The following is a 14,587-nucleotide window of genomic DNA, read 5'->3' as shown; positions in this document are numbered from 1 at the left end:
GACATAAAACATAAAGCCCAGCCAAACCAAGACAAAATAACGATAAGGTAAAAATAAAGATAGAAACCTGCCTGATCTCTTCTGGGATTAAGTTATATAATTTGGCCAAACTAAACCTTCCAAAATAAAAACTAACATGTCTGCAAAGTGCACAGAACCTTTCCTCCTGTCTTAAATGCCCAATCCTAAGGCATGATTCATAGGTCAGAAACCAACAAGCATGCAAAGGAAACCTCTCTTTGCTGACCAGGTAGATCCTTGGTTAACATAGGATCTCTCCAGGTGACAAAATAGTAGTAGCACGGCCAGGAGTGCGAGTATAGAAAGACAAAAAGTAAATCTGACTAAGCACAGAGTACAAACTCATGGTCAGACCTTATCATATCATATATAGGTAGTCCTCAACGTACGACCACAATTGAGCCCAAAATTTATGTTGCCAAGGGAGACATTTTTAAGTGGGTTTTGGCCCATTTTATTTATTTTTTTATTTTATTTTAATCCCATTTATATCCCGCCCTTCTCCGAAGACTCAGGGCGGCTTACAATTTAAGCACAAACCAATGTGCTTAGCAATAGCCTTCATTCTATGTATATGCCTTATTAGGGCTTTCGCCCCCCCCCCCAAGCTGCATTATTACAAAGTCAGCTTAATTGCCCCCAACAATCTGGGTCCTCATTTTACCTACCTCGGAAGGATGGAAGGCTGAGTCAACCTTGAGCCTGGTGGGATGCGAACCTGCACTAATTGCAGGCACTAATTCTATGACCTTTCTTGCCACAGTTCTTAAGTGAATCATTGCAGTCGTTAAATTAGTAACATTGTTGTTAAGTGAATCTGGTTTCTCCATTGACTTTGCTTGTTAGAAGGTCGCAAAAGGTGTTCACATGACCCCCTCCCCCCTGGGACACTACAACGGTCATAAATATGAAGCATCTGCTAAGCATTTGAATTTTGATCAAGTGGGCCATAAGGAGGCTGCAATGATCATAAGTGTGAAAAATGTGTAAGTGACTTCTTTAGAGCCATTGTTAACTTTGACTGGACACTAAACCAACTGTTGTAAGTCGAGGAATACCTATATATGAAAATATATCTCATGTATATTAAGATGCTTGTACTTATCTGATCTTAGCGCACAGGCAGACTGTCATCCAAACACTTTGTTTAAAGTTTCCCGTCCCCCATTATGGAAGGATGGGCAGAAAGACCTTCTGCTGGACCAATATAATTGCTTTCATCATGTTACAATGACAGAATCTGATAAAATCCTTGAAATAATGTCTTCTTTTTTAGGCTACGGACTCCAATGGAGTGGAAAGGGTACACTATAGAATAAAACTATGTTATCTTGATCCATAACTCTTCTGGTTTCTTGGAGATCCTAGGAGAAATGTGATGGGCATCCCAGTTTCAAGGAGACAGTGGTACTGCCTGTCCTCAAGAAGCCTTGGCTGGCTCAGCCATTGTTATTTTAGGAAATGTTGAGAAGATGGTGGAGCCCATTTAGATTGCCATCAAGGTGAATTATGTGTAGACCACTTTCAGTGAGGACTTAGAATGAGTATGGGATGTATATGTTACTGGCTGCTCAGGATGATTATTTTCATTGGGGCTTGAATGGAGGAATACATCCCTCCTAATCCCAACAGTCACCTCATTAATATTTGATTCCATTGATCATGGAATCCTCTTGCACTTCCTGCAACCAATGGGGATTGGGACACCGGACTTCAGTGGCTTCACTTTTTCCTAAATGGGCAGTTCCATCTAGGGGAAGAGAAATCAGGTTGGCTGTGCACTCATGTCTGTCTCCTTGACTTTTTCACATCGGTATGAAATTACCGAGAGGTTACTCATTGGTTCAGAGTGAGATATCATCTTTCAAATCTCTACATAGGCTGAGTGAGAGATGCTGTGAAGGTCCTGACTCAGTGCTTGAAGACGGTTGATGTCTCTGAGACAAAATAGGCTGAAGCTGAATTACAATAAGGCCAAGTTATTGTTTGTGCAGGATTATCTGCCAGCTCTAGTGATAACTATGTATGGAGTAGAATTCTATATGAAGGCAGAGTCCAGTTATTCCTAGATAGGCAGGTAAAGGGCCAAGGGCATATTTGCCCAAATCTGTCTGGTGGACTTGAAGAGGGTCCAGCAACATTGCTTGTCTGGTGATCATTATATATTTGGATCACTTCAGTGCACTCTACCTGGGACCTTCCTTCAAGAAAAATCAGAAGCTGCCAAATTTAATAGTTCGTGTGATAGAGAATGAGGGCTGCCAAAAATATGTAATACCTGTTCTGTGTTATTTGAGTCGATGCTAATAAATTTTTGGGTGGAATTAAAAATGCTAGTTTTAATATGGCTTGGTACCTAGGTAGTTATAAGACTGCCTTCTATATCTGAAAATGACAAATCTGACTCACCTGGTAGGTAATATTTACCGTATTTTTACGTGTATAAGACGCTATTTTTTCCTGCAAACACCCTGTTCAAAAATCAGGGGTGTCTTATACAGGTGCAACGTCTTATACACGAAAAAATAATGGTAACCTCCGCAGCCCAGGGCATGCCTGTGTGGGTTCTTTACATGCCGCTGCCATGCCACCTGGTGCAGGTGTAAAGCCCCTGTGGGCTTGCCACTAACGGGAGGGGGCAAGGTCATAGGATGGCGGTGTCTGGAGCCAGTGGATGGATGACAGCAACAGACCTTTCCCTCCCTCGTACCTGTATGCTAGCCAGTGACCACATGGAACGCAGCTGCGAGACTGTCCTGCTCGATAATAGCGGCTGACCAAATTTCCAGATTTGCCAGCTCAGCTGTTCAGGGCTCCGCCAAACAGTTGATTGGCACGGAGAAACAGCGGGGAGTTTAAAACCTGCCTTCGCTTCCCTTGCCTTGCTGTCATGCAGGTGCTCACTCCGGTTTGTTTACAGGGTCGGAAGGCAGGCTGCTGCTGTGAACTGACTATGCATGCTCATCGTGTCAGATGCTGGTTAGATGGGTGGGGGGTGGGGCTGGCCAGGAGGCATCTAACCGCCAGTAAGCTTGGAACTTGCATGCCAGAGCGTCTTATGCAAGGGTGCGTCTTAATACACGGAAAAATACGTACCAACATTTTCTGGCAGTTCCCTAATTACCCGAGTTCAGTGGAGCAGGGACTTACAAGCAAAGTTTTTCAGTTGCAGCCCATATACTTTGGAAGAGCCTCTTTTTTTTGGGGGGGGGGGTCTAATTGGCATGCTGATAAATGGTTTTGCAGAAATTACTAAACAACTTTGTTCCAGAGGACATTCAAGGATTGAAAAGTGCCTGATATCTGTACCTTTTTCATTATTCATTTACTTTTGTTTTAATATTTTATTTTTGTTGCTATATTTTTTGTGTTGTTCTGTGTAACAAGCCAAAAGTCCAATGTAAATTACAGTAATATGTGAATATGCAAAATAAATGTATCCATCCATCACCTATATTTTTTGCTCTTTAGGAATGAATTCTACAGCAATTGTAATATATATGAAACTATTGATAAATAATAAGTAGACAATAGAAGGCTTATTAGGAAGACTATTATGCAAAAATATTAAATATTAAAAAATAAAATATTAAAATACAGACTGAAAAAATATGGTAGGCAACCAAAATTAATCAAGGATGTTTCCATGATGCATTTGGAATTACATATTTTCTTTTCTTCTGTTGTTTTTAAGCCTTTAAATTATTGCTATATCTGACAGCCAGTCACTTCAAATGACTACCAAGAGGGGGGAAAAAACCTCCTAAAATAAGGAAAAGAATGTGGTGCTCTTTTTTTTGTTATAGGCATTTTTTCCCAACACTCTTGAACAATTCTCTGTGTCACTATTTTACAGCAAACATGTAAATTATACCCAAACCAACAATGATGGTACTGCTTACAGTTTAACTCGGCAGTCTTGAAACCAAATGGAACCACATTCTTTTTCTATTTGTTCAGGTATGTTCATCTTATAATGTGTATAAAAGCATATTTATGGAAAGGAATAGAAAAAAAAAACCATTCAGCTCTTATTTTGGAAAAAATGTGCCCTTCAGTTTATACATCGTTTAATCAGGTCTTTCCAAGATAAACTAAATAAGGAAAATGAGTTTTGGAATTTCAATGCTTAGCTCAATTTAAAAAAAAAAGACATATTTGGCTAATATAGAGCAAGGCTGATTTTAGAAATAGTCCAGCATCTCTTGAAAGTAGACTATTTCCTTAAACTTAGATATGAAAGACATGCTGATACAAAATACAAAACATGCTGATACAAAATTTAATTGACAAAACAATAGACTTTATAATTGGCATAATTATTATTTGCATTCATAACAATGTACATTTCTAGGGACAATACATTTTCATGTCACTCACAGTACAATAATTTATGCCAGAACTGTTCAGTGCCAATCCTTCACCTGGAAAGGATATCCATTGTTTTTGTGACTAGTTTTAGGAACTGATTGTGCATCTCCTAGAGAAATACTGACTTCTGCAGGTAACAGTTTACACCGCCCAGGTCCTTTCTTTGCCTGCAAACCATCTCCAAATCATTTTATAGACCATATTCTGCCACATTAATTCCGTGTGAGCATTTGGTTCTCTTGAAGCAATTAAAGACATTATCATGTAACAGACAACCGTTGCTTTGTAAACAAAAGGAATGATAATTGATTCACTGTGACATGCATATACATTTGTAGGGATGCCAAGTTTCCTTTAGAACAAGTTGTTCATGGCGAACCCCGAACCCAGACTCCAATTAGTGTATGGACATACATTTGCTCATATAGTGTTGTCTGCATTAAATCTTTGCACTTCACCATTTTAAAATACAGTGTTAACTTCACATGCTTAGTGAGAAGCAATCAGAGCAGAAAAAAAGGCCAGAAACATCTACAAAGAAAAGTATAAAGTTGGAGAAAAAGCATTTAAAGTAATCTTTTCTTACCCACAATCTCAGCCATAAGCTCAACAATGCACTCATCTCCCAAGGCCCAAGGACGCTTACCATTGAAATGACCATGGACACCTCTGAAAGAAAAAAAAAGATGGGAATATACACACAGTATTTAAGTATGGTGTTAGCAAGGAGAATATAATACACATTGTACACATGGAAAGGTAACCCTCCAGATTACCTGAGGAACTGTCTCACCCCAATAGAATTGCCTCGTCCCACCTGTGCCACCAGAAGGGCCATGCAGTGGACCCCGTTGGTCAAGAAATTCCAGATGGTGGGGTCCAGAAGAAGATCCTTCTCTGCTACAGCATGCCCTATGGCAGAGGTCCCCAACCTTTTGGGCACCAGGGACCGGTTCCGTGAAGAAAGGTTTTTCCGCTGATCGGAGAATATGTGGTTTTGTGGGCTACCTGCATCCCAGGGATGGGGCTTTGCTTGTTTGTGCAGACCGGTTGCTGGCCTGGTACCGGTCCACAGACCGGGGGGTGGGGACACCTGCCCTATGGGACATCATGCCCTTGAGGTGCAATCCATACCCACCCTCTTGACTTTCCATAAGTGTGTGAAGACCTGGCTCTGTCAATTGGCCTCAGGCCCTGATGGAGGCATTTTATACTGGAGGTGGATAATGAAATGAGATAAGACCCTATGTCTGTCCATATGTATTTTGCTCTGCATCTTGCCATCTTTGTTCACCTTGGTTATGAAACATCTAGAGTTGTTTCTGGTGAGATGGGTGACATATAAATTAAATAAATAAATAAAACTATTACTACTACTCTTACTGCTGGTGTTTGAAATGCAACAGTGATGGATAATGTATCAATAGTGTTTTGTGCTGCATTGTAGGTAGATTGTTTAATGTCAATTTTCAGTATTACGAGCCGAGTCCAAGTAACCACGGTAATGAAGATGCAAGAGAAAATACAGCCATTAAGTCGCAGAAAAAGCAAAGGGACAGAAGGGAAGGTGCCTTTTTATTTCCAGGTATTTTTATCTCTCTCTCTCTCTCTCTCTCTCTCTTGTCTCAGTCTCACATAAGGCCATGAATGAAAGTGAGTAACCCAAAGTTTTGTCTGCAAAATTATCAGCCGTCCATGTTACCTGGTCACACGGTGTTCCTGCAAGGTATAATAAAATTAGCATCATTTGTTCTCTCCAGCCCATGGGCAAACATCTAAAGGGGTTTGGGCCTCTGTCTATCAGCAGGATAGCTCTCCCCCCAAAAAGATCAAATTTGCTAGGAGAAGCAAGCAAAACAAACACCGAATTTAAAAATGAGCCAATGGGAAAGCTCTTGGACCACCACTCAGAATGCTGCCAACTGCTCCATTCTAAATCTCCCCTCCCTCTTCATCATGTGACAAAGAAGCACATGTGCTGGTTGTCCCATACACACACAAACATAATATGAGAGCAGAAACACACATGTACGATAACATATTCACCCATCTGATTACACTTTCTCACACATGCAGAAGCAACATGTAAGTGCTTACACAACACACACCAATATACATATAAACACACACAGATAAGATTAATGTATATGAGTACAGATGCAACACAACCTCACGAAATAGAGGAAAATACAGATGTCTCTTAGGACCACTGCTAATAAGGCAACTGGAAAGAATTCCAGAAATCATACTTTGACCATTTTGATTCAGGATAGTCAAAAGCTTCTTAGTGAGGAAACAAAATCTTTGAATAGCTCTTGTCTCCTGTACAAATACTCAGAATCAGAGATAGTAAATGTTTCAGTAAATGTGGAATTCATAATACTTAGCATGTCGGACATTGGAACCTGGGTATATACATTTAAATGTATACAATGAAGACTTACAGCACAAACAGGACCAGTTTTATTGGTAAAAAATGCAGAAGTCAATTTACTGAACATTTTATTGTTGCTGCTGCAAATGTAATCTAGATTCATGAACTCCTTTTTTTGGTCTGAGAATAGTATTTGATCTTCAAAAAGTGAGCTGAGTTAAAAAAAATAGTGTGGTGCATCATGACAAAACTGAGCATGATCTTATTTCCATTATACTTAATTTAATTAAAAATAATCATTGCCTTCCACTATTATATATATAGTATTTGAAATGTTTGTTCTTTTGAAGATCTGTGGAGGCCAGGCATCAGGCCTTGAATTCAGGATACTAATTTTGTACAAAGCATTGCAATGCCTCAATCTCTATCGGCAAAATCCAGCCATTATTTATAAATGCAAAGGAATTGGGATTTTTTCCCCTCCCTTAGGGCAGCAAGAATGATGGAAGAACAAGCACACAAAAAGATGAATAAAATAATCTTTTATTAAGGTCCGTTTGAGCCCTAAAGAATTCAGGCTTTAAAATAGAAAGTACTAAAAGTTAGAAATCTCGGACAGCCCCATTCCCGCAACTTTTACATTGATTTTTTTTCCTTGATAAAACTAATGGTCTCAGTGCCAGAAACATGCATAGATGACATACTTTCTGTGAAGTATCAGTGGAGGAGATTGACAGCCAAATCACAAAGTACAATATGCGATGTTGAGCTATGTTCTGCAATAGAATTAGCTGCAGCTATTTCAGATGAAGAACATCGTAATTAAATCAACCTATACTTCAGAAAACAAGCCAAATCCCTCTGTTAAGATGTCTAAATCCACGGAGATCAATAAGTTCACCCATGTGTAACTCTGCATAGAATTAAACAGCTATTAGTATTATCAATAGTCAGAAGAGTTTCTTTCAGAACACTATGAAATACCCTTGGTGTCAAAAATGTATCTGGTCAAATGGATAAGTATAAAAGCACCATCAAGAAAAACTAGCATGAAAATTGTTGGGGCAGTTGGGAGAAAACAAAAGGGTAGAAATTGTGCGTGTTTGGGGGGAGATGAAAATAACTGAATTCTAAATAAATGGCCACAATGGGAAAATGCTGTTCTCTTACAGCAAATAAGCAGGAAAAACTTTAAAATAAAATGCTAATGTACCAGGAGACTGAAAGCTGAATAAGCATTTGCCTGGATATGCAAAAGAGTAAACAGATTTGGGAAACATGGGGATACGTACATGCTGCCCAATCGCTCTACCTGCATAGTTTGCTACAAATATTTTTTCAAACTTTACTATAAAGAGCTCAAAAGATAAGTCAATGAGTCCTGGTTTCTGCTAGCACAGAAACCCTTACAACTGCCTTTCAAATCTCTGCAATAAACAAAAAAAAATTGCAAAGAGCCATTAACTCAAAGACGCTAGGTATAGGATGTGAATGCATACATTTAGCTCTATGTATTCGTAACTGAATGTCTAAATGCAAAAATGATGTTAGAAATTATCTTTTCCCTAACATATTGTCATATTAAGCTTTTCCGTAAATCTACACATGGCCAAATGATTGTTTCAGGAAGAAAATAGTCTATTGGGGGAAAGAAAAGTCCTGGAGTTTTCCTTTCTGGGTTGTTTTGTTTTCTTGAACATGCAAAATATTTTCCAGAAAAAGAAATATGCAAGTACCCAGTTCTCTCACACATTTAACAAAAATAAGCACAGCTCTAAATAATTTCACAAATTTGTGTCTGGGGAAATATTGCATCAGAATTATTCCCCAAATGTGGACAAGTAGTTGAAACAAATATATCCTAACCATCTGTTAGTAGCCCCTATTTCTCCTTTACAAAGTTCTGGGCATAGATTCATTCCAAAACATTGTTAACAAGGTTGATCAATGTTTAAGGTAGCATTTTCTCTAGAAAATGACCAGAATTAAGCTTTCAGTGCCATCCCCAAAGTTGGTATAGAAGGAAGGAAGGAAGGAAGGAAGGAAGGAAGGAAGGAAGGAAGGAAGGAAGGAAGGAAGGAAGGAAGGAAGGAAGGAAGATAGATAGCAGTTACTGCCTGATTTTAATATTTTTATTAAGATAGTCGTAACACAACTGCAATTTTCACGGCTCTTGATGGCTTATCATGGATGAGCATGTAGTCCTCAATGAAGAGACTCAAACTAAAACTTGATGCTAGTTTGTGTTAGCTTTTGCTGGTAGGAAAAATGAACACAAAATAGATTTGGTAAGATAAACAACTTAGAGAAAGGAGGGGCAGTAGATGGGGTTTTGAAGATAGAGCCAAGGGACAAAAATCATTAGAAAAGATTCTTGGAAATAGACGGAAGGAAATTTGGAATAGAAGCAATAATTAACAACTAAACCAGGGGTGTGAAACTGCCAGCCCACAGGTTGGATGCATCATAGCAAAACCATGCCCACCCCATGCCGGCAATGGCCAAAAAGTCATGATATGTCGCGACATGTCACGTGACTTTGCGAGTTTGACACCCCTGAACTAAACTGTAGCAGATAAGTAAAGATCTATGGTTTTAATAAGAACAGTACTGGTTGGTAAAGGTGAATTAGATTAGAAAATGTTTGTACTGCTGAAGGTTGGAGGTGCTGAGACTGAAGGGGAGAAGATACCTTAAGGATGTGTTTACCCAACATGTAAAGTTCTTGGTGATGCTGAAGGTAGACGATCAGGTGTTTTATTTGTCAGAGAGGAAAATCATCTGCTAACCTGGCTGAGGAAAAAAAAGAATGCCACCAAAATCCTTCAGTTCTTTAATTTCAAATTTACAAAGTAGAGTTAGATATGGATCCATGCACACACAAATGAAGCCCAAATTATTACCTGAAAATTTATATATCTACAGTTGATATATTGAGTATAGAAGAAAAATGTTCTCACTTTGCAATCTGAATGGCCCAGTTTTTGCACAGGAAAATGTGGCAGTCTTGAGGACAAACAAAACATCCCCTTTCCTTATTACCTTCCCAGGGTCTTGAAAGTTAGAGAAGTTACCAGAAGGCAAGCCCAGACTTGCAAGGCCAATGTAAGATAAATCCATAAATTTAATTTTTCTAGAAAGAAAACTTACCCACAGAATACTGTCCTTTTTCTCTTAATAAACCATTGTTTTTGTAGTTCTGCCTGATTGCCTCATACAATTTACCCCACCTCTGACCTTACTAATCATACGTGCTGCTATATCCAATGAATTATTTGGCTGCATCTAAGCATATCCATGGGGAGGAATTCACAGTGGAGCGGAATGTAATTCACGCACTTGTTATTCGTGAAGTACTCCAGCTTTTCACTTTAATGCTTTTTAATATAAGGGAAAAATATGAAGCAGTGTCTTACAATGAATTTCTGTCAGATCTTTTAAGAACCCACAGGCCAATCCAGTCAGGGTAGTCAAGAAAAGAAAAAAGAGAAAAGAAAACCACGGAAAAATGCTCCTCTGAAAGAAGACAGGGAATTTTTTTTTATATAGTTAAAAGAGCATTTGGGCTGATTTTCTCAATTTGCTTGCCGAGAAGAGTTGGTGACGTGAGCAGGGAGTTAAATTGAGCCAGACTTTAAGTGCAGAAATAAAATGTTATAGAAAAGGCAACATTCTCCAACAGCAGTTAACACTTAATATTGATGTGATTGCTCTTTAAACTAATTTTAGTTCTCCCTTTTGCTGCAGAAAATTTTCCCCTGCATCCACCATTAAACTTTCCTGATATTATGTTGCCTTCCCAACAAAATCTCTCTTCCGTAATTTCAGTGCTCTCTCCAAACACTAGTCCCCAAATTTCAAACTCTTAAAAAAAAAGAAAGATAACTCTCTGAAAATTGAACCTATTCTTAGCAGTGCCAGATTCATTTTCTAGATGATCAGCCTACATAGAAGCGGGGGTGGAGGGTGCGGTGGAGAGGATGGAGGTCATTTTAAAGCACTTTTACAAACTGTGTGTAAAATTATAACATCACTGAAATAGAAACCAATCTAAAAAAAATCAAAGGAAAGAAAGTCTGAGTTATCAACTTATTTTTATACAGAATATGTAAAAGCACTGGCTTTGTTGCACTTTTTCCAGAGGCCACATTCAAATACAAAGTGGTCCTGCAAAAATCAATATGACTGAGTTCAGTGGAATTTTAGTCAGTGCTCTAGAGCAGGGCTTTTCAACCTTTTCTCCCATTGTACCACTTTTAGGATATGGCAACATCCGAGTACCACCAGTCGCCTAGCAAGGTGTCAAAAACTTGATGACCCCCCAAAAAAGGAAAAAAAGTGATGAAGTACAGGTAGTCCTCGATTTACAACAGTTCGAAGTTACAATGGCAATGAAAAATGTGCCCCCAAGCCACAGCCAAGCAAGACACCTGCCTGCCCACCCGGCGGCGCTCTTCCTCATCTCCGAGGTTTTCATTGTTGTGAGCATTTCTGTTGAGGATTGGCAGCGGGGGTGGGGTGGAGGGGTATTTGGTTTTTATTTCCCCCCTCTGCTGGGTGGTTGCAGCAGGTTTTGGTCACTTCACATGACCTGGAGGACTGTGACCGTCATAAACATGAATCAGTTGCCAAGCATTTGAATGTAAATAACAAGACCCTGGAGATGCTGCAACATCCCAGCTGATCGGCACTTCTTCTGGGCTCAGCAGAAGCTGGAGCCTGGCACTGATCCTGGCACTTCCGCTGAGTCCTGACAGCCCTGCAACTCCAGCCGTCTCTCACTCAGGCTTGTGTGGTGCTGTCATTCCCCTCCCCCACTACCACTTTTCTAGGATGGTCGTGTACCACCTGCCAGGTGTCAATGTACCACAGGTGGTACCCGTACCACTGGTTGAAAAGCCCTGCTCTAGAGCAGTATTACCTAACCTTGGCAACTTTTAAGGCTTCAACTCCCAGAATTGAAGTCCTAGCATGGTTGGCTGGAAAATTCTGGGAATTGAAGTCTACAGTTGCCAAGGTTGAGAAACACTACTGAGGAGACTTTAAAAAGAATAAAATAAGCTGGCTGTAAGGACAGACCTTTTAGTCCAGTGCAGGAGACCTTTCTCCATATTGCTTTGTTATATTTTTCTTCCAGATTTAAAATCCCTGCTAATAACGTCTACAAATTCACAGGGTTCATAAAAATTGTATGGTGGGAAAACATAGATCTGGATTTTCAGATATTTTGGCTAGGGCACAAAAAGATCAAGGAAAGCATCTCTCTCAGGAATTCTGCAAATTTGGGGTAAATAAAAGCCTTGTAAACGTTTTGTGGATGTATGAAATCATGGTTTCCCTGTGTTTTCAACATCCAAATGGCAGGAAACTATAAGCTGGAAATGTTCCCCAGCCCTTTTCAACATCCAGCATAACAATACACTGAGATTAATTGAAAAAACTAGGGGAATTAAATCTTCAGAAAAACTTTTTATGTTAAATACTCTGTTTTCTTCTTAGCTTGTATAATTATATTTCAAGTAGATGCAGATAGCTGAAAAGAAATTTAAGGGTTTCTGAATATCAAATGCTTCAAACTTTCTAAGAGGATATGAGTTAAAAACAACAGAACGAAGTGGCAGTTAAAGGCGATTCTTCATATTTTCTCCTCTTTTCTGTAAATGCTTTGAATTTAGCAGGTGAAATCCATTTCTACCCAGTTGAAATTGTACTTCACCATTTTGAAACTATTTATTCAAGTTATCATGACAACATGGTATGAACCAAGGTCAGCAGAATTTTGTATTTTTGAAAGAACAAAATATGAATATTCAAAGTGTGTAACACAACACGACAAGAAAGTATTAATTACCTTTATATATTTTAAATGATGCAACATTGTTTTCATTTGTGTGCGTTTGTGAGGGAGAGGGAGAGAATACTAATACAAGTAGTCCTTAACTTACAACTGTTTACTTAATGACCGTTCAAAGTTACAATGTCACTGAAAAAGTGACTTATGACCGATTTTCACGCTTATGACCATTGCAGCATCCCCATGGTCAAGTGATTAAAATTTGGACGCTGGGCAACTGGTTTGTATTTATGACAGATGCAGTGTCCCAAGGTCATGTGTTCACCTTTTGTAGTCTTTTCACAAGCAGTCAATGGGAAAGCCAAATTCCCTTAACAGCCATTACTAACTTAACAACTGCAGTGATTCACTTAAGAACTGTTGCAAGAAAGGTTGTAAAATGGGGCAAAATTCACTTAATAACTATCTCACTTAGCAACAGAAATTGTGGGCTCCATTGTGGTGATAAACTGAGAACTACCTGTATGGTATTTAAGGCATAATTTTGGAAACTTTTATTGAAATCACAAGATAGCCCAAGGTTTTTGCTGACAGCGCAATATATTTTACGTTTCGATGGTAAAAGCATGGTTTTCCGCAAAAGAGAATTTATATCTCCACACAGAATGTCAACTTGCTCCTAAGTCTAATAAGAACTGGCAGTAATTTTGTTTTTGACATTCCACTCTTTGAATTTCAGAAAATAATGTAAAATTTTCTGATGTAATTACTACAATTATTACTATAATTATTTTGATTTAATTGTAAGAGTGAACCATTAAATTAGTATCAGATGCACCAAGGTACATTAAATAGAATTAATACAGTTGTTTGAAAAAAGAATAAAGAAGTTCAGGTCCTCCAGCTGCTACTGAACTACAATTCCCAGATATTTAGCATCATCTAGAGAGGGTGTGTCAAACTCACAACGTCACATGATGTATCACGACTTTTTTGCCATTGCCAGCTATGGGGTGGATGTGGTTTCACTATGATGCATCCGGCCCATGGGCTGGCAGTTTGACACCCCTGATCTAGAGGACCAAAGATTCCTGATCCCCAAATGTGGATTATTGGTCATTTGTGATTACTATTTCTGAAGCATACCCATAGCTCAATACTGGCTCTCATAAGTCTCAGATGTATTTCATATCATTCATATTTATTCAGAGGTATCTTTACAACCGAAACTGAAATAGAGCTCCTTGGAAACAAAGATAGTCCTGAATAAATATAAAGTCATTCATATTACTACAATGCATATATGCTTGATCGTTTGTAACCTTCAGTTGGGCAAATGTAGCATAGGGCAACCATTTTTGAATCAATTTATCTCAAATGAGCTAACTGGAAGAATTTACCCCAAATCCCACAATCCATGTCTCCTGTGGGATTTAAATTTGGCAAAGTTGTGGCTGCTTCAGTGCTGCTGCTCTGCTGCAATCAGCCACAGTCATGTGATCGTCATTTCCAATGCACCCTACCAGTTTCGTACAAGAAAAGTCAATGGGGAAGCTGGAAGTCAGACGTTTTTCCCATTCTCAAAGTTTTTATTTTGCCCACCAGTGGTCAGTCTCTTTCTCTGTTAAAATAAGGAAATATCTCTGAAACAATGACCCAGCGGATTATGGGTTTCCTAAACTTCTCTTTCCTGTAAGCTTTAGCTGGTCAAAACATGCACCGTAAGGCAAAACATTTTGAACCAAGGTACATCAAATGGGCTAACTTGCAGAATGCATCCAAAAGCTGGGACCTGTGATTCCTGTAGAATTAAAATTTGGCAAATCTTATAACGCATAACAATAAATTATCATAAACCACTTTATGACATAATAGAAATATCATAAAACATTTCCTGTGCTGATGTTTGACAGTGCAACATGGGCTGCTTTCAAGGAAGGTCCATCTCTGGAGGCATCCAAACTTTTCCAGTGAAGGCAGTAGACTAGAAGGTGTTAAGGAATCTGGTAGGGAAATCTCTCTAAAAA

General features: G+C 38.9%; 1 protein-coding gene across 1 annotated transcript in view; it reads right to left on the bottom strand.

The window, feature by feature from the left end:
- KYNU (kynureninase) overlaps positions 1-14,587 on the bottom strand; it is a gene marked incomplete at its 3' end in the record, with an annotated part of 113,562 nt that overhangs the window by 60,541 nt on the left and 38,434 nt on the right. The window contains exon 3 of the mRNA XM_083348754.1: positions 4,979-5,061. Coding sequence (XP_083204880.1) covers positions 4,979-5,061 — 83 coding nt within the window. The remainder of the gene's footprint in view (positions 1-4,978; positions 5,062-14,587) is intronic.

Source organism: Vipera ursinii (assembly GCF_947247035.1).
Source record: "Vipera ursinii genome assembly, chromosome: 1".
Classification (NCBI taxonomy): Eukaryota; Metazoa; Chordata; class Lepidosauria; order Squamata; family Viperidae; genus Vipera; species Vipera ursinii.
The sequence above is the reverse complement of the archived record's forward strand: the minus strand, read 5'-3'. Positions and strand labels throughout refer to the sequence as shown.